General features: G+C 52.4%; 1 protein-coding gene across 1 annotated transcript in view; it reads right to left on the bottom strand.

Annotated features, from left to right (window-relative positions):
* Positions 1 to 1,783: 1,783 nt before the first annotated feature.
* The window catches only part of USP43 (ubiquitin specific peptidase 43), a 195,554-nt gene continuing 173,781 nt past the window's right edge, over positions 1,784 to 23,556 (bottom strand). The window contains exons 9-15 of the mRNA XM_090061053.1: positions 18,552 to 18,655; positions 12,923 to 13,000; positions 10,910 to 11,039; positions 7,955 to 8,303; positions 7,457 to 7,615; positions 4,878 to 5,036; positions 1,784 to 3,542 (exon numbers count right to left, since the gene is read on the bottom strand). Of these exons, the coding sequence (XP_089917179.1) occupies positions 2,428 to 3,542; positions 4,878 to 5,036; positions 7,457 to 7,615; positions 7,955 to 8,303; positions 10,910 to 11,039; positions 12,923 to 13,000; positions 18,552 to 18,655 (2,094 nt within the window). The 3' untranslated portion in view covers positions 1,784 to 2,427. The remainder of the gene's footprint in view (positions 3,543 to 4,877; positions 5,037 to 7,456; positions 7,616 to 7,954; positions 8,304 to 10,909; positions 11,040 to 12,922; positions 13,001 to 18,551; positions 18,656 to 23,556) is intronic.

The raw sequence follows: 23,556 nt of genomic DNA, 5'->3' as shown, positions 1-23,556 counted from the left end.
AGCACCATACATCTGCTCTCAACAGGCCCCACTCTGCTGTCTTGTAAACTCCCATGAACTCTTTCAGACTATCCTGCCTCTTGGTCCTTCATAGCCATTGCAGGGATTGGCTTAGGCTTAGGCTTAGTTAGAGAAGGTCTGTCCTCCTCACCAGCAATACCGATCATGAACAGGTAACTAATAATAGAGACTCCTGAAATCTGCAGTCTGCTTACAGCAGTGCACTTGCCTGTCTTGGGAGCCTGGTTGTGTCTGGGTACCTTCCATGTCCTCTGCTCTGCAGCAAAACACAGTGCCCTCTGACACAGGTACCAGATGAAGTGTAAGGTGCTTCATCTGGGGCCAAAAAACCTTCAACATACATGTAGGCTCAGTGGTGACAGCTTGACTTGCACCATGGCTGAAAGGGACCTAGGGGTAATGATCCACCATCGCATGAATATGAAACGTCAGTACAACATGGTGGTCAGCAGGGCAAACAACATGCTGGCATGCATCCACCTATGCATCTCGTGTAAAACTAAGGAAGTGATGCTCCCACTGTACTCAGCCCTGGTGAGACTGCAGTTGGAGTACTGTGTCCAGTTCTGGGTGCTGCGCTTCAATAAGGATGTGGAAAAACTTGAGAGGGTCCAGAAAAGAGCCACCCATATAATCGGAGACTTGCAAGGCAAGCCATACGAGAAAAGGCTGAGGGACCTGGGCCTCTTTAGCTTAAAGAAGAGCAGGTTGAGAGGGGACTTGATAGCAGCTTACCGCTGTATCAGAGGAGTGCATCAGGAGCTTGGTGAACAACTGTTCACTAGGGCACCCCCGAGGAAGACCAGGACCAGTGTATACAAACTCCTGGAAGGCCGTTTCGGCTTAATACCAGAAAAAACTCCTTCACAGTCAGGTTGACCAGACTGTGGAATAAACTCCCTCCAGGGATGGTACAGTCACCTACCCTGGAGGTTTTCAAGAGGAGACTGGACAGTCACCTTGCTGGGGTCACCTGACCCTAGTTGTCTTCCTGCTTAGAGCGACTCGATGATCTGCAAGGTCCTTTCCAGCCCCTGGCAAGCTATGAATCTATGAATCACAGTTCGCACTTGAGCAAAACTGCCATGCCCTGGGGCTGGCATTAAGGTGGGCAGCCAGGGTCTGGGCAGCAGTGAGGCCTACGGAAGACTCCCACCCTTGCAGCTGGAGTGAGTGGAGCTACCTACAGAGTACTGGGCTCTTCTCCATGTCACAGACTGCCTGGTTCTGAAAGCTGCAGTCAGTGACGTCAGGTCTCACTGCTCACTCCTCCCTTTGTAATCAAGGGCTAAGGGACTTGTCTCCAGAAAGCTGTCTTGGGGCTAACTCTGCAGGCCTTACTCTCTCAGGCTAACTAGGTTTTATTGAGCCTTCCCTTGAACAGGTGCAGCGAAGGAGAGATCTGTGCCAGTGGTGCTTAGGCATAGGCTGGGAAGTCCCAATGATCCAATTCCCCGGTACAGCTCACACTGTTGTTTAGATGAGTGCCAGGAGGGTGGAAATGCCTGCAGGGCAGAGCAGAACCTTCCCTTGCTCATTTTGGATTGGGGACCGATACAAAGTGCTGGCGTCAGTGACTCACCAGGCTGCGCAATGCTGGAGAATTGACCTCTGTGGTTTTACCAGGGATCTAGTGGAAAAAACCATGGCTCTTAAGTGCTGCAGCCAACCATTACACACATGTGGCATCACCCTCCCCAATCTCCTCCCATCTGCTGGTGTCCCAGGAGCAACTCAGTCAAACACCATGCCTTGTGCTCATTTGACATGTATTTAATAGAAAGATCTGCAAAACTCTAACATCTGTGGACAACAGGACACCCGTGTACAAAAGATCAGTAGAAGAATTGATTATTGCATAGACCTCCGTGTTGAAATGGCCCCCCAGTGCTGTCCCCACCCACCCCTCAGTACCAAAATAGTTGCCTTTAGAAAACCAAAAGTGTCTTTGAATCTGCTTCAATAAAACTCTGTCTCCGTATAGAATAAATACTCTCCCTCTTGCTCAAAACTGGCTCTCCCTCCCCTGGTTTTCCCCCTCCCACTAATCCTCCTGTCTCTGCTTTGTGCTCCACCCTATTAAGGCATGGATTGTACAGGAGCACCACTTGACATGTCCAGACAGCACAGTGGCACTCGAGTGAGACCAGGCGTCGGGTGGTGTGAGGGGATTCAGGTCCCTTCACAGCTCTACAGGACGGAGAAGAGAAGAACGCAGCTCCCAAAAGGACCTGGAAGCCCAGAGATCTGATTGATGTGGTTTTGAGTCTGGCCTCGGCAGCTAGCAAAGTCACCTTCTCCTGTGTAGACTCTCACCAAGTTTGTTCTGTTCCCTTCCTCCAATCACAGTAGCCCCCGGCTCATAGCAGCAGCGGTGTGAGTTCTCCACCTTTCCTCAGCTATGGTCTAGAAGCTGGACTCAGGCACTGGTTTCTTCCTGCCCAAGGAGGCTGTGTGGTATCTGACCCTCTGTAAGGTGCCACAGGCCACCTTTTCCACTGGTGCACTGCGGCTGTGCTGGTGAGCAGTGCTACCATTCTTGCAGAGGGAGGATGATCTCCGCAGGGGCCAGTCGGCCTTGCTGTGGATGCTGACCGAGCTCTGGGAGCGCTTGATATCCAGCTCGGAGCGGCTGATCCTGCCATTGGATAGGCCCTCCTGGCTGCGGCGGCCCAGTGTGCCGCTGACCCTGCTTTCGCTGATGACACCAAGGGTGCCATTGGCGAGCGATGTCCTGGAGGAACCCATGGCCGTCTCCGAAGTGCAGCACCGCTCCACCTCGCTGGGCCTCTTGGTGTCCTTCTTTAGGAAACCAGCCCTGAAGATTGTGAACTTCCCTTCCTGCTGCCTCTCGGCCTCGGGTTCTCTCTCCCGGCCATGCTCCCCAGCCTTGGCAGGGGTTCTTTGGTCGTTGTCCATGTTCCTCCCCTTCAGGGAGCCGTAGGGGAGGGACACGCTGTTGTTGACACACGTGGCTCCGTTCGAGTTTGCTTTGCTTCCGTTGCTCTTTGGCTCCTCAACTTTCCTCGGTGGTGCCACATTGAGAGGCAACTCTAGCTTCTTGGGTGTCCTGTGTGGCTGGCCTGTGTCCTCCTTTGGTTTGCTCGCTCTCTTCAAGGTGCTGATCTTCTCTGGGGGCAAGGGGGGTTTGCTGTGGTTCTCAGCTGGCCCTGCTGTGTTGCTCTGTAAACTCCCACTAGCCCTTCCTGACCCACAACCCTCTTGGTCCTTCACAGCCCCTGCAGCGGTTAGCCTAGAATTAGCTAGCAAAGGCCCATTCTCTTCCCCAGCAGTGCCCGTCATGAGTGGGATGATAGACTCATTAGTGTACCTGGGCCGGCGCCCAGACTCCAGGTACTCCACCAGCTCCCCAGACACACCCTGCAGCCTGTCCTTGGATGCAAAGGACCAGCGAAGGGGCATTGGTTTGGTGGTGCCCAGTTTGGGCTTGGTAGGTGATACTTTCATACTGACACTCCGTCCCTGAATGCCTCGCACCAAGGGTCTTGACTCAAAGCCTCCTGGAAGAGGGACACAAATAGGTTAGATAACATGAAACCACCAACAGCTCCCCAGGGTCAGGCCAGAGCCACGATTCCACAGGAAGGAATAGGGGAGGCCTGTTCCAGTTGGGTGTGTGGGGGGGATAGCTCCTATCAGCATTGCTGAGTAACCTGGGGCAAATCACTGCTTGCCTCGGCATCCCTTCCCATCTTTGTCTGCCTGGTCTCTCTAGAGTATGAACTCTTTGTGGCAGGGCCTGTCTCTCACTGCGTATGAGCTGCCCCATGATCTACAGATACTACTAGAACAAGGGGGGTGTCGTCAGAGGTCACAAGCCCAGTAGGTCTGTCGTACCAGGTGAGGAATCAGTCCTGGGCATCCTCTCTGCTAGTCCCATGCTCCATCCACCTACACAAGGGATGCACCCTTGACTAGATGTACTGGTACACTGGACTAGCAGCTGGCATGTGGAGCATCACAGAAGGCCTGGTCAACTGGACATACCAGCTAAGCATGGCAGCTGCTCCCTGGCTGCCCTTACTCTTGGCCTGGCACTCCTGTGGTCAGTGGAGGCAGCCATGTGGGGAGGAGAGATGATGTCAGTGATGTGGAAGAAAAGCCAGAGAATACCATGGATCCAGTCCCACTGGGTGGGATAGCCTTGTAGGGAAGGTGAAAAATGGCACCATAGAGGTTAATTTTATGTATGCCAGGTTAGCAACACTGAGAGGCCCAAAGTGTGAAGGTTCCCTTAACATCTCAGTTCTGCAGATTTGGGCACCCTGCATCCAGGCCGTGGCCAACTCACTAACTCTGTTGTAACATCTGTGATATTTGGTGCTTGTCTTAAAGCCCCAGGTCCTGGGACCGAAGGGAGAATTGCAAGATTGCATTTAAAAACACTGTTACCTTCCAACCTTTGTGGTTGGAAGATACACTAGAAAACGTGGGCCTCAATGGCCCCAGCACCAAGATATGAATAAACAGAGCTCAGGAGGATTCAGTTTTGACCAGTTCGGGGGCTTGAGGATGACTCCTGAACTCCTCAGTCCATGGTGCCTAGCAGACAGGCTCTATGTCAGTCAGAGCCTAGGGGCAGCTCCAGGGCTCTGTCTTGTGTGCTCAGGAACCAGTCTGGCATCTGCCATTCCCTGCTAATTATATATTGCTCATCCCCAAGCCTCTTCTTTAATACCAGGAAGCCCAGTGCCACCTGGCTCCTGTGGCACCAAGAGCTGGTCTCCAATACAATATGGACAGAAGGCCCTATCCTGCTCTGTGTCACACCCGCTGCCCCCGGGGCTGGCTGTTCAGGGACAGGTGTTGGGCACACTGACACAAAAGAGCCTCACCCTTCTCCTGGCTGACTGTGGCGTTCAGGAAGACAGGTGAGTCGGGGGGCTTGAGAAAGGAGGGGCAGGTCATGGAGCTGCGGGACACCAGGCTCTCCCTCTTACTGCTTCCGCTGAGTCTTGTGATCCAATGGTCAGACAGAGAGGAGCTGGTGGAGCCTGCAAGAGAAACCCAGACAACAGGCCAGAGCCATGTCACCAGAGCATGAAAGGCTATGAGGTGCTGCAGCTAGTACAAAGGTTGGGGAAGAAGAGGCCAAATCTCCTAGACTCCATGCAGCAGAGAATGTGCCCAGGCTGCTGCAAACACTCCCATGCCCTCTCTGTCATGTTTGGGCTTGGCACCATCAGGCAGTCTGAGGTCCCATGGTGAGGACCCAGCCACCAGGGAGAAGCCACTATACATTACAGAGGGGCCCGGTATGGTGGGGGAGATAGTTCCACAGGCCCCTGTTTTATTTTTCTTTGCAGGTCTCCTCTGCATACGGAGTAAGCTCATCTATCCAGCCTGTGAACTGGTGCTCAGACAGGTGCAGAGAGGACACTACTCCATGGAGAGGGAAGCTCTGTTGAACAGGAGCAAACCCCAGGCTAGCAGGTGATAATGCTGCTGTTCCCTTTAACTAGGAACATGTGCAGAGGGAGGTAGTTAGCTGTGTTAGTCTGAAGCCAGTCAGAAGGCAGGGTAGAGATGCACCTTTACAGACTCGCTAAACATGTTACATATAGAGAGCACAAGCTTTCGTAAGCCCAAGTTCACTTCATCAGATGCATGTGCCACTGAAGGGCACAGGTACCATGTCAACTGAACAGGTCTCAAACACGGGCTCTGCCAGGTTGTGGGGGGGAGGGGAGTGGAAGGGAACATTACCCCTCTACATCAAAGCCCAGGGTTACGGAGCTCTAACATCTGCAAAAGGCCCTGGAGACTGGCTGCTTTGGCTCTGGGGTTTCACACTGAGGTACCCAGCACTTCTTTGTCACTTGCAACTGCAAATGCTGCCAAGTGAGGCAGCAGATGCTCATGGTGGGGATAGCTGTTAGAGCTCTGCAAATTGTTATATTTGCCTGTTAGAATCATAAAATCATAGAAAATTAGACTCTGAAGGGATCTCAAGAGGTCATCTAGTCCAACCCCGTTCTCAAAGCAGCACCTATATTATCCCAGCCAAGGCTCTGTCTAGCTGGGTCTCAACAACCTTTGAGGAAGGAGATCCCACAACCTCTTTGGGTAGCCTGTTCCAGTGCTTTACCACCCTCCTTGTGAAGGGTTTTGGAAGGTACCTCGGGGGAGAGTGACTTTTGCAGTTTGTGCACCAGCTGTGGCAGCCTGAAGCAGCTCTCCCTGGCAGACAGGTGTCTGTTGCCATTACTTTCACTAAACTGTCCCAGTTTTTGGACTCAGGCTCTTTGACTTCTTGATTGAGCCACCAAACAATGCACACAGCTCCCCTGAGAATAAGGCTGTTAGTGTCTCATCTCAGGCATCCAAAAAACAAATCACATAAAATCAGCAGCCACTGACAAGAGTGATAGTAATAAATAGCAAATTAGAGCATGCATTGGTGATTCTATACACGCATGCCATGGGGTGGCAGCACAAACAGGCCAGCACCTCATTTCAGCGCTACAGTTATCCTGCTACAAGGGGCTCGCTTTGGGAGGATACCAGCTTCCTGCTGTCAGAGCAAATGCAGCTATTGTCAAAAGAGATTCCACCACTCCAGGGAGGTGGGGGTGGAGTGAAGCCCTGGGTAGGTATGTACAGGGCAGGGTGACCAGAAGGGCATTTAAGTGGGAGTGGAAAAATAACAGCTATCACCACAGCTATATGTCCATGCTAATAGCACCAGCAGCCGCATGTCATTGCTGCCCCAGGAGACCAGCTGCTATGTCACACCTCATATATGCCTGCATGCACTGTGTGCATCTGTTCACACATGGTCACATGTGCATGCTTTGTACTAGTGTTTGCATGTGATGCATGTGTGTCCATTTGCTACCACTGTGTCTGCAGGTGTGAGTTCACTGTGTCTGCATGTGTGTACACTTTTTGACGGTTAGCATCACACATAGGCAACCCCTCCCCTTTCCTTCCCTCCCTCATCATGCTACCACTCAGTGATGCTGATGGTTTCTCTGAACCCAGGGTGGACTCAGCCCTGGGCCCCTCATTTGCATCTGTTCAAGCAGGCACCAAGGCAGCTTTCCCAAACACAGATAGGGTGCAGGGTCAAAAGCAGAGGGGAGAGGAAGGTTGGGCCTGCTGGTACAAACTGATATAACTTACGGTCCTGGAGAATGTGACACCACTAGGGAAGCAGAGCTCACAAAAGGCTTGATCGTACACCCTGAGGTGCTTGCTCAGGGGATGAGCCCCACAGAAATCAATTGGGACTCAGCTGAGTGACGGTGATCCCTTGGCAGACGGAGGCCCCTAAAACAGAGAGGGGCTTATTCTTGCTTGGAGATGGTTTTGGGTGACCCTGGAAAGCCTGCAGGGCCTGGCCTGGGCCCCCAGCAGCCCAGGGGAGTCTGGCTGGAGCCCGCCCATGCCTGAGGCAAGGTGCTGTGCCCACCTCTCACGGAGCTGCTGGCCGACCAGCTGGGGATGGCGTTCCGCCTCTGGTAGAAGAGGATGTAGGCACTCCGGGTGCTGACCTCATCCTCCTGGACTGACTCCACTGTGCTGTCATCATAGCTGTACCAGCGGCCATCCACTGAGTTGCGGCAGTAGGCTGTGGACAGACAACATAGCTCAGGGTCAGGAAAGGACTGGGGACCTTAGAGAAGAAATGGGGACATTGTGGGGAGAAATGGCCTAGGCAAACAGCTCTCAGCTGAGTTTGAGTTTCATCAAACTAGACCCAGGCTGTTTGGCCAGCTCAGCCCATGGGAATCCCCCCACCCTTTCAGTATCTGGGTGAAGCAGCAGGCTACGGAGCTGGGGGCTAGCTAGCAAGGCCTAGAGGGAATTTTGCCAGGACACACTCAGCAGTATAGTGCCCGCCCTGCACATTGCCAGGGCATACTCAGCAGTATAATGCCCGCCCTGCACACTGCCAGGGCACACTCACCGGTATAGTGCCCGCCCTGCATGCTGCCGTGGTGATTGCAGACAGCATACAAGTCGTAGAGGTAGTCCAGCTGGCAGCTCTCAGGAAGGTACGGCGGTTGCTTCCAGGCTGCCCACTGGCCTAGCACGTGCTGCCCAGTTTGGCTCCTCTTGGCCACGTGGGGGGCCATGTCAAGGCCACAGAGTGGGAACTGGACCAGCGTGGAGAGCTTGTGCCGCCTCTCGCCCACCTGGCGAAACCGCTTGAGGTGGATGATGAGGATGTCAGGAAGTGTCCACAGGCTCAGCTTCACCATGCCCTGTTGCAGTACCTGGCAGTGGGGACAGCGCCAGGCATCGTCCGGGGCCAGCTGGGGAGACAGGAAGCCATGTGACAGCGATGGCAAGCCAAATGTGGCCCAGTCATGCCAAGTGCTGGCTTGTGCAGGGGGTGTCCAGTCAGCATGGCATCAGCTCTGTCATCAAGAATGGGGGGTGGGGGGTGGGCAGGGCTGACACCTGCCATGGTGTTGTGAGTCATGGCTGCTGGGAACTTGCTGGTGAGAGCAGCAGCAAAGCTTCCCTCCCCTGGTTGGCCTGGTCTCAAGGAGGACCCCTGCTGGCCATGCAGAGCCTGTGGCACACAGCTGAGCAGTGCCCATCCCTTCCAGCAGAAGTCAGTGCCATGCCCTCCCACCAGCCAAGCCACATGGTATATTCTGCTCTGGGGTTGAATCGCCCCCATGATGGTGCTCTGGGCATAACCCAGGGATTGCAAATACAATCTTCCTTTGCAAAACATTTCTATCTTCTCATACTTCCCTCCCCTCTCTGCCCTCACACAGGGCTAGGGGCCTCCCATTTCCTAAGGGGTTGTGGACCAGGCCTGCCCTCTACAATGGCTAAGCAGGTGATGGCAGGCAGTGAGGAGCTTTTCCTTGCCAGTTCCTGTGCCTGGCATGGGGAAGATGGCCTGGGACCTCCTTGAGGTCCACAGCTCGAGCTGAGAACGCAGCTCATCACATTGACCAGTAGCTTCTCCTTGTGCCCCCGTCTGTCTGCCTGTCTGTCCACCTGCTGTCTCACTGTAAGCTCCTTGGAGCTCTCGGTTGTGTGTCTGCCTGGCACAGTGGTCTCCTGGGCCATGATGGTGGCTGCTTAGCATAAATCCATAAACAGGAGAAGAGGGCGCAGCACAGAGACAGAAGCCGAGTCTTATCAGAGGCTCAGTGAGTCTGACTCTTGGTCCACTGACCCACAAATCACATGCCACCTAGGCAAGGTCATGGAGCATTTAAGAGACTTGGTCTGGGCAGGATAGTCTGGGAATGCATTCCAGTGCTAGAGTGGGAGAGCAGCGTTGTTGGATACAAGGGCCTTATGCCAGTGGAGAGTGGCCAAGACTCAGCCCCCAGATGCTCCAACTGAAACACCAGCAACACCTGGACTGACGAACCTGTCATGCTGATCCCAGACACTGCAGCCGGCCAGTGCAGCCAGCTTTGGGCTTTGCTGGGCAGTGAGGAGGCTCTGAGACAATGGGAACTACACTTTCAAGTGCCATGGGCTGGGCTGCACAGGGGAGGGCTGCCCAAGAGGAACGCCCAGTCATTCTGTTAGCTGAATGGGATTTTCTCTTCCTGGCACTGTTGCAGCCTTGTTGATTTGCACTGCACTGGGTCTTAGGGCCTTGAGAGGCCTCTGTATTTTGTGGCTCCAGATGGTTTGTACTGGCTCAGCACACCAGGCTGTAGTGGAACTAGGGGTGGGCAACTAACATGAGCCTGGGTGCTTTCTTGGGAGGGAGGTGGCACTGGAAGAGTGGCAGGGGTCTGCTTGCCACGGGCTCACTATGCACAGACCACAGGAGTCAGCCTCACTCCTCCTCCCCCTGCTCTGCGGTCAACAGCTTCTGGGTTACCTCTCCCACAACCACTGCCAAAATAAGGTTCTCACAGCCGTGTTCTGCAGATAGTTTGGCAGGGGATGTGAGAGGGTTAACCCTGTAGCATTGCAGCAGAGGCATCTCCCTTTGGGGTGGGAAGTAAGGCTGACAGGGGACTCTGCCTGTGGTTCCCCTCCCCTGCCACTGCTCAAAGTACAAAAATAGCTAGATGTCCCCCTTCCAACAGGCCAAGATACCACCTGCCCCCTACTCCCCATCTGCCCTGGCAGAGCTGTTTGATGAAGCCCTGGGCCTCTGCCCATGCCATGTTGCCCCATCCTAACATATGCTCCTTGGGAGGGATCTGGTGCCACTCCAATACCATATCCAGTGCCCTGGGGAGGTAGCATTAGGCATGCTCTTCCTGCCATGGACACCCTTGGGTGCAGACTACCTCCCACTCCAGGGTGCCACCTCTTTCTAGCAGGGTGCTGGCAGAGCCCCTCACTGCCAGCTTGGCTCAACAGTGTGGAAATCAGCACATATTCTGGGCACACTGTCCTGCCCCTCCTGCTCTCCTCCCTCCCCACCCATGAACAGTGCCCTGCAATATTCCTCTGCCTTCAGCCCAATTCTCTGCCATGGGCCTGCAGCCTGGGACTGGGTGGGGAGGGAGCAGAGCCCCAGTATGTCTGCCTGCTTTAATTAATAAGAGGAGAAAACTTTTTCTCTTGGATGGGGGCTAGGGAGGGTCTCCCTTCCCTTCACCCCACCTCTTCCAGCTTGGGCTGGACACCTAAAACCACAAACTGGGATTTTCTGTCTAGCTATCTATCCTGCCTGAGCTCTCAGCATGGCCTCCCTGCAGTCACAGGCATGAGGACCAAAGCACAGGAAGCCCTGGGCGGCCCAGTAAATGTCTCCCCTTGTGAGCCTGGTGACAAAGCCCAGAGCTGGGTTCTGGCACACCATGCTCAGGCTGGTGTCCATCTCCACCTGCCCAGCATAATGTGCCCCAGGCAGTCCAGAGCGTGGGATGACTCAAGGCCCAGAGTGCAGAGTTGACTCCGCTGGCCCTGAACACACGCATACCTGCTCCTCCTTGGTATAGAGCTGGAAGCACTCATCCAGGGTGCAGCTGTGTTGCTGCTGGTGGACCTGCTGCTGCATCCGTACACTCTCAGCATCCTGGACCACCTCCTCCTGGATACTGCCAAACAGTCTGCAATGGGACAGAGGGGGTCACAGCCAGCCTGCTGAAACTATCTGTGGTTCTTAGCCCTGCCTTTGCCTCAGTGCTTAAGACTGTGTGGATGATACAGTCAGGAAATTCCCCAGGTCTTTCCCAGGCCATTCTGTGGCATCTGTCTCTGTACCCTTGGGCAAGGAGTTTGCCCAGTTGAACAAATACTGCATGAAGTAGAGCAAATCTGCCTGCCTTGTAGAGCAAATCTGCCTGCCTTGTTGAGGGACCCTTTTGATGAAGCTGTGGCCCACACTGTCCAATGCAGGTGACTGCAGTTAGGTGCCCAGGCCAAAGTGTTCAGCAGTGATTCTGAGGGGCCAGACTGAGATACCTTAAAGGGCTGAGATTTTGAGAAAATGCTGGGGGTTTCCCTGTAGAAATCAAACTGTTCTGGGTGTCACAGGTTGGGTGCCCTCAAATCACTAGCCACTCTTGAAAACACTAACTCCAACCATTACGGATGGAGAAGACCCACAGGCAGCCCTCAACTGGCCAGTGTCCTGGGGTAGTCCTGGAAGAAGGCGGCTGCCTGGAAGTCGCGAGCCGATGATCAAGTCTCCCTCGTTCCAAGTAAACTTCTGACTGCTCCACCGCTGTCCTGCCCTCCCAAAGCACAGGCGTGTCCCATTGCTGGCAGCCGGCCACTGATGTGAAGCACAGAGCTCACCAATCTGTCACACACTACGGGACACTTCCCCTTTGTTTGTATTTAATAATAGTGTTGTTAAAAATCACTTAGGCAGCAGTTCTCCTGCTGCTGCAATTAGATTCATCCTTTGCTCCCAGCTAAAACCAACAGGAAGAGCAGTAATTCAGCTTCCAAATAAGCCTAGGTTGGGTTTTTTAACATTCAACTTAATACTGAGGAATGGGGTTGTGCAACTGCTCCTTTCGGTACCCCTACTGTCCACCAGGCGAATCAAGGAGCAGTGTGACCCTACTAGCTTAAAATTCCTTAATTCAGTCACTGGCCTCTTTGGAGGCTGCCATAGTGGAAGCAGTTTGGGGCTATGGACTTTATTCCCCTGGAGAGGACCTGACTGACATGCTTCCTGACCGAGTGGCCATGCCTGCGGGCTTCAGTAACTGCACAGGGGGTCTTCCTGCCACCAAGTGGCTTGTCCAAATGAAGGCCAGGTGTGTGAATCACCTCCAGCTGTAGGCACTACTCTGGGACGGCAGCCTGCTGTGATGACTTTGTACTAGGCCCAATGACTGGTGCAGAAGTAATTGCTTTAGCCCCTGGATGCCAGTGCAGCTGAAGGACAGACGGTGGCTGTCAGTCTTTCTGCCTCCCAGCTGGGTGCAGAGATGTCACACGGGCCTGAGGATGATCCTCCATCCAAGGCAGCAGAGACACAAAGTCATGGAGCCACCCAGTGTCAGGAGCAGGATGGAGAAGGGGGGCCCCTGGTCCAGGCCACAAACCTTACTAGTTCTGCCTAAACTGGATGTTTTCACTCAGGCAGGATTCCCACTGGGACAGATCTTAATTGTCCCAGTCTTTTTCCCCTTCCTTGGCATCCGTGGGAGGTTCCCCAGAGTGAGGTGATTTGGATTCGACCCACCTCTTAGTTAGCAATAGCAAGGTCAAAGCATCCCAAGAGGCCAGTGAGCTGGTCCTGGCCGGCAGAGAGAGCAGCCCCTGGGTAGGGTGTGCTCACAGGAGACCCTCTGCTGTTCCAAGGGGACTGTGGAGTCGAAGCCCTGGTGTGAGGGGCAGTGGCTGGTCTACCTCCAGATGAGGCAATGCTGCCACTCAGACCCCCGCACGTGCCTGGGTGAGCCTGAAGTGGAGGCTCTGCCTCAGCTGACCCCATGCTCTGTTGGAGGCTGGCAGCAGGATGCTGGGCACTTACCGTTCTTTGGTGTTCACATCCCACTCCACCACCAGCTTCACATGGGGAGGGCCACCGGGGCCGCTGAACTGCAGTGCTCTGCTAGGACAAGGACAGCCAGTTAGCACATGTGATAAGAGATATTTTGTTCAGGGTTTCTGGCCCATGACGTAGGAAACCAGCACCTCTAGCCTGGTCCAAAAGGAAAGCACAAGAATTCAAGGGGTTACAGTCATTGCCAGCTTGGGATGAACCCTCCATAGAGACCAGGAAACCCTTAGAAATAGGCTCGTTAATACATCAGAGGGAAGTGGAGGTGAAGGCCTGAAAGCCCTGACCACTCTGGTGAGTGCAAGACCCATGCTCACCTCCCTCTCTTTAACTTGGTGCCGGTGGGGTCACGTGGCAGGGAAACTGAGGCTGCTCCCTGCAGGCAGCCCATTCTCTGCTGGCCCCAGGTTCTCTGATGTATCCCTTTCCTGCTGGCCCAGCACCGGGTCCTGCAGTACAACGCAAGGACCTGCCAGCAGATCCCTTGTAGGGGGGCAGTCCGGGGAGCTGCCTTTCACCACTGAGTCGGGCCCTGCAGTTTCCTCAGCTCCAGAGCAACAAGGGATATCCAACAGCCATGCCTCCCACTTCCCTGTGACCTATGCTGGCCTACCACTATGGAACTAAGGGGCTTGGGATGATTGCTGGTTTTGTGGACCGGGTATACGGTGTTTTGTAGGGTGCCCTCCCAGGCGTGGATTCTGATTCACCACTTCAAACAATCCCTTGGCCTTGCCCAATTCATCATAAGAAGCAACTCCCCTCTGTTCAACAGACATTAAATGCGATACAGCCTTGCCTTAACAACAGAAGCAAAATCTGTCAACACATCTCTACTGTCCCAACAATCAGCTCCTCCTTCCCCCCTCACAACGAACCCGTCAGAATTCATGGATCTGGGGCAGGACTTGAGCCAGTCGCATACACATGTCTATCCCAAATGTGATATATCTGATCCAATGCACCACATGCTCTCACGGTAACTATGTGGGTGAAACTAGAGAGCAACTATGTACCAGAATGAACTTTCCCAGAAAAAAAATAAAGAATAGAGACACAAATACCTATAGGAGCACATAGGCAGACATGGTTCTTTGGGTAAATGTGATTTCTTTTATTGGGCAGGCTAAGTTCTTCAGATAGATGTGATATCTTTTATTAGACCAACTACATGGTCTCCCATGCCTGAAGAAGGGTGTTTGTGCCCAAAAGCTTGCAAAGAACTTTTCCCCACTATTTACCTGGTCTAACAAAAGATATCACATCTACCCAAAGAACTGTGTCTGCCTGTGCCCTTAGACCAACACAGCTACAACCAACAACCCTGCGTATCTTTTATTAGACCAACTGAATAGTTGGGAAAATTGTTGTTTGCTAGCTTTCGGGCACAAATACCCTTCTTCAGGCAGAGGAAGAGTCTGCTGTGGATAGAAGCCAATATGCAAGAAGTAGATGTGAAAATGCAAATGTGTGGCAGTGAGGATCAGAGGCCATGGGAGACAACAGATGTGAGACGGGTAGGTGGGGAGGGAGAAGGGGAATGTTGAACTGGTGATACACTGCAGTTGGTAAAATGCAGATGGTTATAATGTGCCATACATCCAATGTCTATATTTAGTTCGTGATTTTTTGTACCCATTAGATTTACAAAACGATGTCCGTAGGCTTGTCTACAAAAGGCGTTTTGTACTTTCCCTCGGAGGAGCACATTTTTCACAGAACCACCACTCCCTTTCTGACCTCGTTATCTCCGTGCTCAAGGGGAATTTACAAAACACTTTTAAAACGGAAGCTTGGAAACAAAAATTCGTAAGGTGGCTGGATACTAAGAACCAGGAAGTAAACGGTGGCACTGACTTTATGGCATAGTTCTTCCTTCACACTACAGGGGATAATGATCCTCTTCTCTTTTGATAGGTCTTGATCTCCCAGTAATGAAGCTTCTTTTCTTCTGTTAATTGTTTGTCTGCTACCCTTGGGGATTTCTCTCTCCTTCAATTTCACAGCCCTGCAGAACTATTTCTAATCATCTGGTGCCTCTTTTCCCTCAGACCTGGAGAAGAATGCCTCATGTTCAAAATTTTGTCTAATTTTATCCCAATTTTATGCAACTGGCCCAATAAAAGATACAACACAAAGGTCCTTGTCTCTGTTAGCACTTAGCAAGGGAAGGAATGCAGCCTTACACGTGTCCTTGGAAGGGATGGAGATGCAGAGGAGTCTTGTGCACTAGCAATGCAAAATCGAGGCAGTGAATGGGGGCAGAGGACTTGGTCAGATTGCAAGAGATCAGATTTAGAAATGAGAACCTGGATGTAATTCCCAGAAAGTCCAGCGGGTGCCAGTCTCCTCCTAGAGACGGTGCAGGTGCATCTCCCCTGCTGGCTTCCTCCATGCTGGGAGCTAGCTGCAAAGCTCCCTCCCTCAGCCCCAATACCCAAATCGGCCCTGCAGCCCCTGGGAGGGCAGGTTGGATATTCGACATGGCAAAGGGAAATGCAGCCTGTGGTTTGTGCCCACAGGGAAAAGGACACAGGGCCTACCTTTGCACCTACTGCCTGCTGCAGATTCTGGGGCACAATTCAAGGCTCTGTGATATCCCTGCGGAGATGGAAACCTCCTCCCACTACACCACTCTCTGACGCCACCAGTTCACATGCTGCCATCACACCTCAGCCTCATTGAATGCCCAGGGGGTTTGGCAGCTTCCATGGCCTCATTCAGGAGAGGTCAACCTCAGCCCTGGCCTGGAGGGTGTAACTGGCTTCAGGGAGCCAAAGAAGGAAGCCAGTGGCCTATGCAGAGGGAAAAGCTGGCCTCCTGCCTCAGGTTAGTGACCATTTTCTGGCTGTGCCACAAATTCCCTACAGGACTCTTGCCAAGTCACTTCACCTTTCCTGTGAAACAGAGCCTTCACCTCTGCTTTGGGGCAGAGTGTCCCCCCCGTGCACCTGTGCAGTGACCAAGACGTGGGGTCTGGTACCAACCACGTGCAACAGCGGTGACCAGCCCCAAGTGGCAATGCACCAGCAAGTTGTTTCATGGCTAGGGCTGGGGCCTTTGCAGTAGTCGTGGGCTTTGCATCATCTGGATTCTTGCCTCTTTCCCCCTGTGGCTCCCCCACCCTTCTCCCTTTCCCTTGATCTGACGAGCATGGCTCCACCTTCCCTGCAGCAAGCCAACAAATCCACCAGCTGGGATATTAGCAACTGTGTCATTCCGGTCCCACAACCACCTACCATGTGATTAGCAAACACTACTGCTAGATGACGGCCCAATCTGCTCTCCGCTTCACAGGAGATGTTATCTGAACTAACATTATCTCTGAACAGAATTTGAGCGAGGAGCAGAGAGATGTTCATAATTCATGGGCCCTTCATGGATGTACTGCTGGGCCACAGGAGTAGGCGGTATGGGAGCACAGCACAAGTGTGCAGGTGCAAGGGAATTGGCATGATGAGCTCACTGTGCCTATAGCAGGAGGCACCAGCCGGGGGAATTAAAAAGTAAGGCCCACTGTATGCTTGCACAGCTGGGGTATAAGAGGGTATTAACATGACTGGACCACACGACATTACACAGAGGCTTTAACCAATCCAGTAGTAGCACTAACTTCTGTGCCCCGGCAAACTGTAGCTGCCTACTTCCCAACACTGACTAGAGGAAGAAATCAGCTGCCAGTGTCATTCCCACTTTGCGCTTGCTACAGAAGCTGCAAAAGGTACCCCTGCTGGGCCCACACAGCCTGGCTGGCCATTGTGCCCGCCAGGCCAAGCATAAGCATTCACCTGGAACAAGGAAGTAATTGCCTAGAAGAAATGAGAAACCACGCTGGAGTGAAGGAGCTGGGAAGACTCCCAGGGCAGTGCGGCTCCTGCCACCCGCCTGACTTCCCCTTGCCAAGGCCGTGATGCCCGGCATGGTATATTACAGGCAGAGCGAGACAGATACAAGAGGCAGCAGCAAATCCTCCCTGTCTAATTAGCAGCTGGATGTAGGACAGTAACACTGCACTTTACTAGGGAACATCAATAAGAGCTGTGCAATTGATTCAGTGCACGCTTCAGGCAGCAAGGCACTTCCAGGTGGCAAGTGATTTCACGAGATTCCCGTCTAAGGGTTACCTCCATCCCCAGGCTTCTTGCAGAGAGGAAGGAGATAGGAGAAACCAGCTCACCAGAACAGAATATAGCTGTAGGAGGCATCCCTGTTGCTGGGAAGTAGGGTAGCACAGTGGGTCTGATCCAAGCGTCCCTGCTTGCTAAAGAGACGCTGCCCTGAGTTTGGGCTTCAGTGGAATTAAAAGCAGGGCTTGGGGAAATAAAAAGCCAGGTCTGAGGCAAACTCAATACGTAGCAGCTCACCCAGGAACACTTTAGGCCACACTCAACACAGCTCAACGCTCAGGGCACTTCTGGAAATCTGGCCATTTGTGTCAATGGCTAAGTGGGAGCTGAGCTCTTTGAAGTAGTCTGGCAGGTCCTGAGCACTTGGCAATCTGACCCACTAAGGGGCTGAGCCCCTGGGAGCTGGGAAGTGACTGGAAACAGTAAAGCTGACCGGTGGCCCAACTCAGCAGGGCACATGTAAGCAGCTTGCAAACACTGGCTCTAAAGCATATCATCGATATGGCATGCTCATCTGTGCACCTAACCATGCACCACAAATATGGGGCAGTATCAGGAAGCTGAGGTCACCAAGGGAGAGTGGCCAGGAATGGCCTCTGTGTCTCCTGCTCCTGGGCTCGGTGTATTAACCACCCATGCACTGCGCCTCCACTATTTCAGTCGCAGGCTCCTAATTTACTACTGGGTCTCCTCACAAGCCCTGTCACCTGGAATGGCTACCACTGGATCCCACCCCTATCTGCCAAGTCACTGCCTGGAAAACGAATCCCATCTCATTTCCAGCTCCCAGGAGAGCAATCTTCCATTGCAGGGTCCCACACCTGAGACCTCAGCCAGCTAGGAGGGATGCTCAGCTTGCTGGATGAGCTAATGAGCTGCCGCCAGCCACAAAAGGTGCCCATGGCAACCACGTCAACAGCAGAACAATTGGGCTCCTGACAGAGCTGCAGAGAGCCAGCAAGGGTGGAGAAATATTTACAGCTCAGAGTAAGAGGAAGCAAGGTAGTGGCGCGTGAAGTCCAGGGCACGGCAAGGGGGCTCGGTCTCCCAGGCAGTAAGCACTGGATGGGCCACTGTCTGACAGGAAGGCACGCCGTGATCGCTCTCAAAGAAACACAGGGCAGTAGCATCACCACCACAGGGGCCCTGCTGCTTCATTTGGGAGGAAATGCCTGATCGTAGGTGGGGAGGGAGCTCAAGGGTATCCTGCGTGTTTTCACACAGAGCTAAAGCCAGCCCTGGTCTCCAGCTTTGCCCCCTCAGCCCCCTGGTTTCCTCCTCACGGGGGCAGCAGCAGCAGTGCGCCCCATCACACGATCCTTATGAAGCGAGCAGCTCAGCCACCGGCAGCAGGAAGCACAACCCACACGGGAGGAGAGCAAGGGTGCCTGAACCACCAACAGCATTCCTGCCTGCTTGGTCAACCACTGCCCCCCACCCAAGTGCCTGCCGTGGGCTGGGCAGGCTCTTACCTGTCGATAGCTGGGTGGTAGAGAGGCCTGCTGTCCTGGGGGGAGAGGTAGCTGCATGCCACAGAGCCTCCGGCGACCCGGACCCGGAACAAGACTCCCGCGCTCTGCAAAACAGAAGCCGAGAAGGTGAGATTCCCACGGCGGTGCTGCCCCTGTTAGTCTGCACCTGGCACAGCCAGCCAGTGGGAGCTATGACACGAGTGGGGCTGGAGAGCACGGCCGGGAGGATAGGGAGGGCCAAGCAGGGCAGTGGGATGCGTGGTGTCCAAAACGGAGAGAAGAGAAGACAAGCACGCATTACTAGTGAAAGCCACCAAGGAAGAGCCCAAGAGAGCAGGGAGGGGGCACAGGAGAGGGTGAGTTGGCAAGGATTTTTTTTTGTCTCACAGAGCACTAGCACCCGGCTGGTCTCAGTTAAAGTGGCCACCTTTTCCAGAACCATCCTAACTTTTGTAGCTTCCCTGAAGAGGACTTTTGTCTCAAATTTGACAAACTGATCCCAGATTAGTGTCCTGCTGCACCTGCTGAGAGGGTGCAGCACAGTGGTACGTGGTGCTGTGTGAACACACTGTATTGGATTCAGTCTGGGAGCTTTGTGAACCAGGAGCAGCATCAGCTCTGCCTGCATAGCACCTGACTAAGGCAGCAAGACTCACCAGGGCCAGGAGTGCACTACCGGCTCCTGAGGTCTGCGCAACATCTAGAACAGTGTCCCAGTTTTTGCCTGCTGCAAGATGGTCTCTTTAGGTTCAGTAGTTTTAGTTTTATTCATACAGCACCTTTCATCTTAAAGGCTCTCCAAGCATCTGACAGGCTGTGGGTATTTCTCCACCACAGGAGAAATGCAGCTGTTTCTGGGGAGAAGCACAGCTTTGTCAGCAAAGTGACATGAGCTGTTTTAGAGAAAATGAAGCAGTAGTGTAGCTAAGGGGGAAGAAGGGGTGAATGGGGCAGCAGCAAAACTAATAGGGCAGCCGCTGCCTCGTGTGCTGGCCCTGTCCAGGGTTTAGAACTGCCCTGTTACACCTCCGAGTCTTTGCCTGATATGGCAGGATGGAAAGATTCAGGGAAGCAGAAAGAAATGACATGTAACAATGCCATTTGGATCAGGATGGTGCATTTCCTGCTGGGACTTGAAGTCTCCAGGCTCACAAATCAGTACTAAGCATAAGGCCTTATCATTACCCCATGGGCTGCATTCGGCCAAAGTAACTGTCCTCATCCTTTACTTGCACAGCAAATTCAACCTATAGTAAAGAATTGATCGGTACCTGGGCAGCTCGTTTTCAATGCAGCGCCCCACTCCTCCCCAGGGGCTCCATGCTCCTCACCTGGGAAGGTTCGACAGCACAAATACAGCAGGTAACTGAACTAGATGGCCACCCACACTACACACGGGTGAAGTAGGATTCTGTGCGTGCGCATGTGCACACACGCATGTGCTCACCCCAGACAGGAATTCATGTGTTTTATCCGCATTAATCCAGATGACTGAAACAACTGATACACATTTTAGGATTCTGCACTTCGATTTGTGCTATTTTTTGTATTGCAGAGGTGCAGGAGCTGAACCATACTCCTCCAGAAGGCTGTCGATAAACAGAGCTGCTGGGTGAATTCTCCTCCCATCCAAAGGCATAACTGGACATTTCTGCCCCTTGGACAATGCAGACTGGGGCAGCAGTAGAGCAGCTGCTATTTTTTGCCCCCCAACCTCTTCCCCCAGACCTAGTAATGCTACTGCTCCCCCATCTATCTGCTGCTGCCTCTCTGCGTTGACCTGCTGCCTGCCCTGCTATTTCAGTCCAGAACTCCTACATTCCTGCTGCTGCTGTTGTTATTCCAGTCCCAGGGAGCTCTGACAGTACATTTTGGTCCTGTCCTGCGGCAACTGCTGTGACTCTCATCTTGGACCTTTACCCAGGCCTCCCCGTGCCCCACACCGATAACCTCCAAGAGCAGCTCTTCCAGCCCTAGCACCTGCATGCAGCTCAGCTCACATTCCTCAACCCTCTCTGCAGCTCCCCTAGCACAATACTGGCTCTGGACACATTTTGGGTCCCTGCGTGCTACTGGGATACTATCGTAGTCCCAGCTCAGGTAGAACCAATGCTTGAAGCCAAATGCTCCCAGATTTGGGACAATGGATGGAGTCCCAGCTACACCCCCAATGCCGGGTCCCGTTGCAGTCTGGGCACGGTTGTGTATTTTGTAACATTTCCTCCCAGCACCTATTATAATTTCTCAATTGACATGCGAGTGGACTAATTTGGGGCCATCTCCCTCCCTGTTATGATGTTTTGTCATTAGAATGAGCAATCTTGGCATTTTATTAGCCGATACATCCTGGCTTTCATTATCTGCTACATTCTGCCCCTCGTTCTTTTGACAGGGATTGTAATGAGAAATGAAGAGGGCACAAAATGAATCCGTTATCCTGACAATATTCAGATTGTAATCTCACACTCCTCCAGACACGGCTGAGAGAGACACAGGGCCACACAGCTCCCTGTGTCAGCATGGTGCTTTAGGGGGTCCAAAAGCAAAGAGAAAATTCAAACAGCACTTTCTTTCCAGGAGAGCAAAGCACTTCACAAGCATTAATGAGCTGAATTGAGCTTCATCTGCCAGCCCCAACCCTCAGGGTGGTAGAGGGCTTTTATTCCCCTGCTTATCGTTGAGGAAAGTGAGGCACAGGCGGCTCAAGGTGCCTCGCTGTCCTGGCCAACAATCTGGGGGTAGCGCTATTTGTCTTTCTTGCTGTGGTAGTGAGGGCTAAGTCACCCCTCTTTGGTGTGCGCCTTGACAATGCCAAGCACAATGTAAGCACTTGTGCTCCTGTGCCATAGAAAGGACCTTCTCGCTCCCTCGGGGAATGTGTGCTCGAGCGCTCCAATTCCTTCTGCCCACAGCCCAGATATGCTGTGATATAAATAGTGCCTAATAGCTTGAGCTTTGTGTGAGGGTCAAAAGCCGTTCTTTAAATGGAATGGACCAAGCTCTCATTGAGACACCACAGCAGCCCTGATGGTTTCAAAGAGGAGCACAGAAAGCCATTGTGACCTTTTAATAGCTTTCAAGGTACTGCACAGAAACCATAAAGGAGCTTAGAGCAAATGGAAAGGATCCTTTTCCAGGGAGGGCTCCTGGTCAGATATACTACAGAGGCGCTACCAGGACAGCATACTGAATTGAGACAACCGGGTTTACTCTGTGGGCCAGGGGAATAACCCCTGTCTTTACGGGAGTTACACCCAATTAAATCTCTTTAGACTTATATTAGAAACAGATTCCTAAAAAAAAAGTAATTCCTCCCGAAACCACCACAGTCTCTTACAGATGCTCTGTGTTTTATTAGCATTTCCTGAAGGCATGGGGTCTTACAGAAATATATATGTTGAATCTGCTTTGCATCCGGAGATGCAGCACAGGTTTGCACACATGGCATCATGGCTTCTTTATGGGCATTTGCTACAGGGGACAAAGATGCTTACAGCCATTTGGGAAAGTCTTGCTGCTTCCTAAAGCAGGTTGCATGAGGGCAGGGCTCCCTGCCAGGTGAAAAGGGAAGCATGAACTCAATTCAGAGTCCACTGTCAGGCAGCCTTCCCAAATAGCCCCCTGGCATTATTATGATGGTGCCATGGTTGGCTCAAACATGAGCTGCTCTGAATACTTGACAGTCTTACCTGCACATGGGAGTTAATGGCAACAGCAAGAGTGTCTGGCTGGAAGAGATTCATATTCACAGCCATGCACAGAGATCTGATCCAGCCTGCGGGCATTAACTCCAAATCACCAGCTGAAAGGGCCAGGCTCGCACATCTCTGAAGAACTGGAAGGAAATGCTGCACTGCTTTTTTTAGCAGGGTCCTAAACACAGAGGCCTGGGGCTCCATCTAACCAAAACAGACTGTACATGGGATGGGCCTATTTGGACATGCAGTGTGCTGTATTTCCCCCCCATTTCAGTCTGAATGGATTTTCTGTTAGATTAAAGGCAATCAACAAGTAAAAAATGATCAAACATCGAGTTCTCTAGAAGAGTGACGTGTGTTACCTGCTTTACCGTTCTGCATCTGAACCGAAACAGAGGAAAATTCCCCATTTGATGGGGTGCTGGACTGGAAACAATCAGCTCTCCCTGTGATGCAGCTCCCTGCCCTGCAGAAGTGTCCCGGCAAGACAGAAATGGAGTATACATGTAGGGTCACTACTGCATGGAAGGATGGCCTTACAGTAAATATATGGGGCCTGGCATTAGCAGAGCACAGCTCTATTTCAGTGAAACTTCAGGCAAGTCACTGAGTCCACTATTTTCAGACTTAGGTCCCTGGTGTTAAAGACATGTAAACGCATATTTAGTTATCTAAATAAGTGGCCTACTTTGCAGAGGTGCTGATTGACTGCAGATCCCATTTTTGCCTATGGCAGATATTCACACAAGACCTTGTGCAGAAAGGCAAATTGCAGCTACTGCACCTTGTAAGTCCCGCTTACTTCAGAAAAAAAGGCATCCCTTGTCTAGCCAGTCACTGCACAAGTGTGTGATGAAGGGAGTCAGGGCATGGGGTACCAATTTGAGGAATATGGGAGAGAGAAGCAGCAATCAAGTTTCACAGTGTCACAACAAATAATGAGACATCCCCTTTAAGTTAATTCACAGTATTCCTATGAAAACAGTATTCTTATTCCTATGAAAACTCGAAGTTTTCACAGGGCTTCACTGAGCCAAGTACTCCTCTGGAAAGTAGATAAATATCCTCACTTCGAACGAAGTGAAAACGGCATGCACAAAAATGAAGTGATGAAGAAAGCTCTGCTGGGAAACTGAGAAAATAACTGGGGCTTTACTTTCATGCATTTGCATGAAGGAATTTGCCCCTGGAGGAAGAAGGGATGGAAAAAGCCTGGGCCTGGTTAGAAAAGAATGGTCACAAGCTGAAACCGCTTAGCTATTGACAAGGCAACTTGCTAAATCTTCCCACAGATCATAAGGTGGCAC

This window comes from Crocodylus siamensis, chromosome 8 (assembly GCF_052110815.1).
Source record: "Crocodylus siamensis isolate JL-2025a chromosome 8, ASM5211081v1, whole genome shotgun sequence".
NCBI classification, from domain to species: Eukaryota; Metazoa; Chordata; order Crocodylia; family Crocodylidae; genus Crocodylus; species Crocodylus siamensis.
Note: the sequence above shows the minus strand (reverse complement) of the source record. Positions and strands in the feature narration are given on the sequence as shown.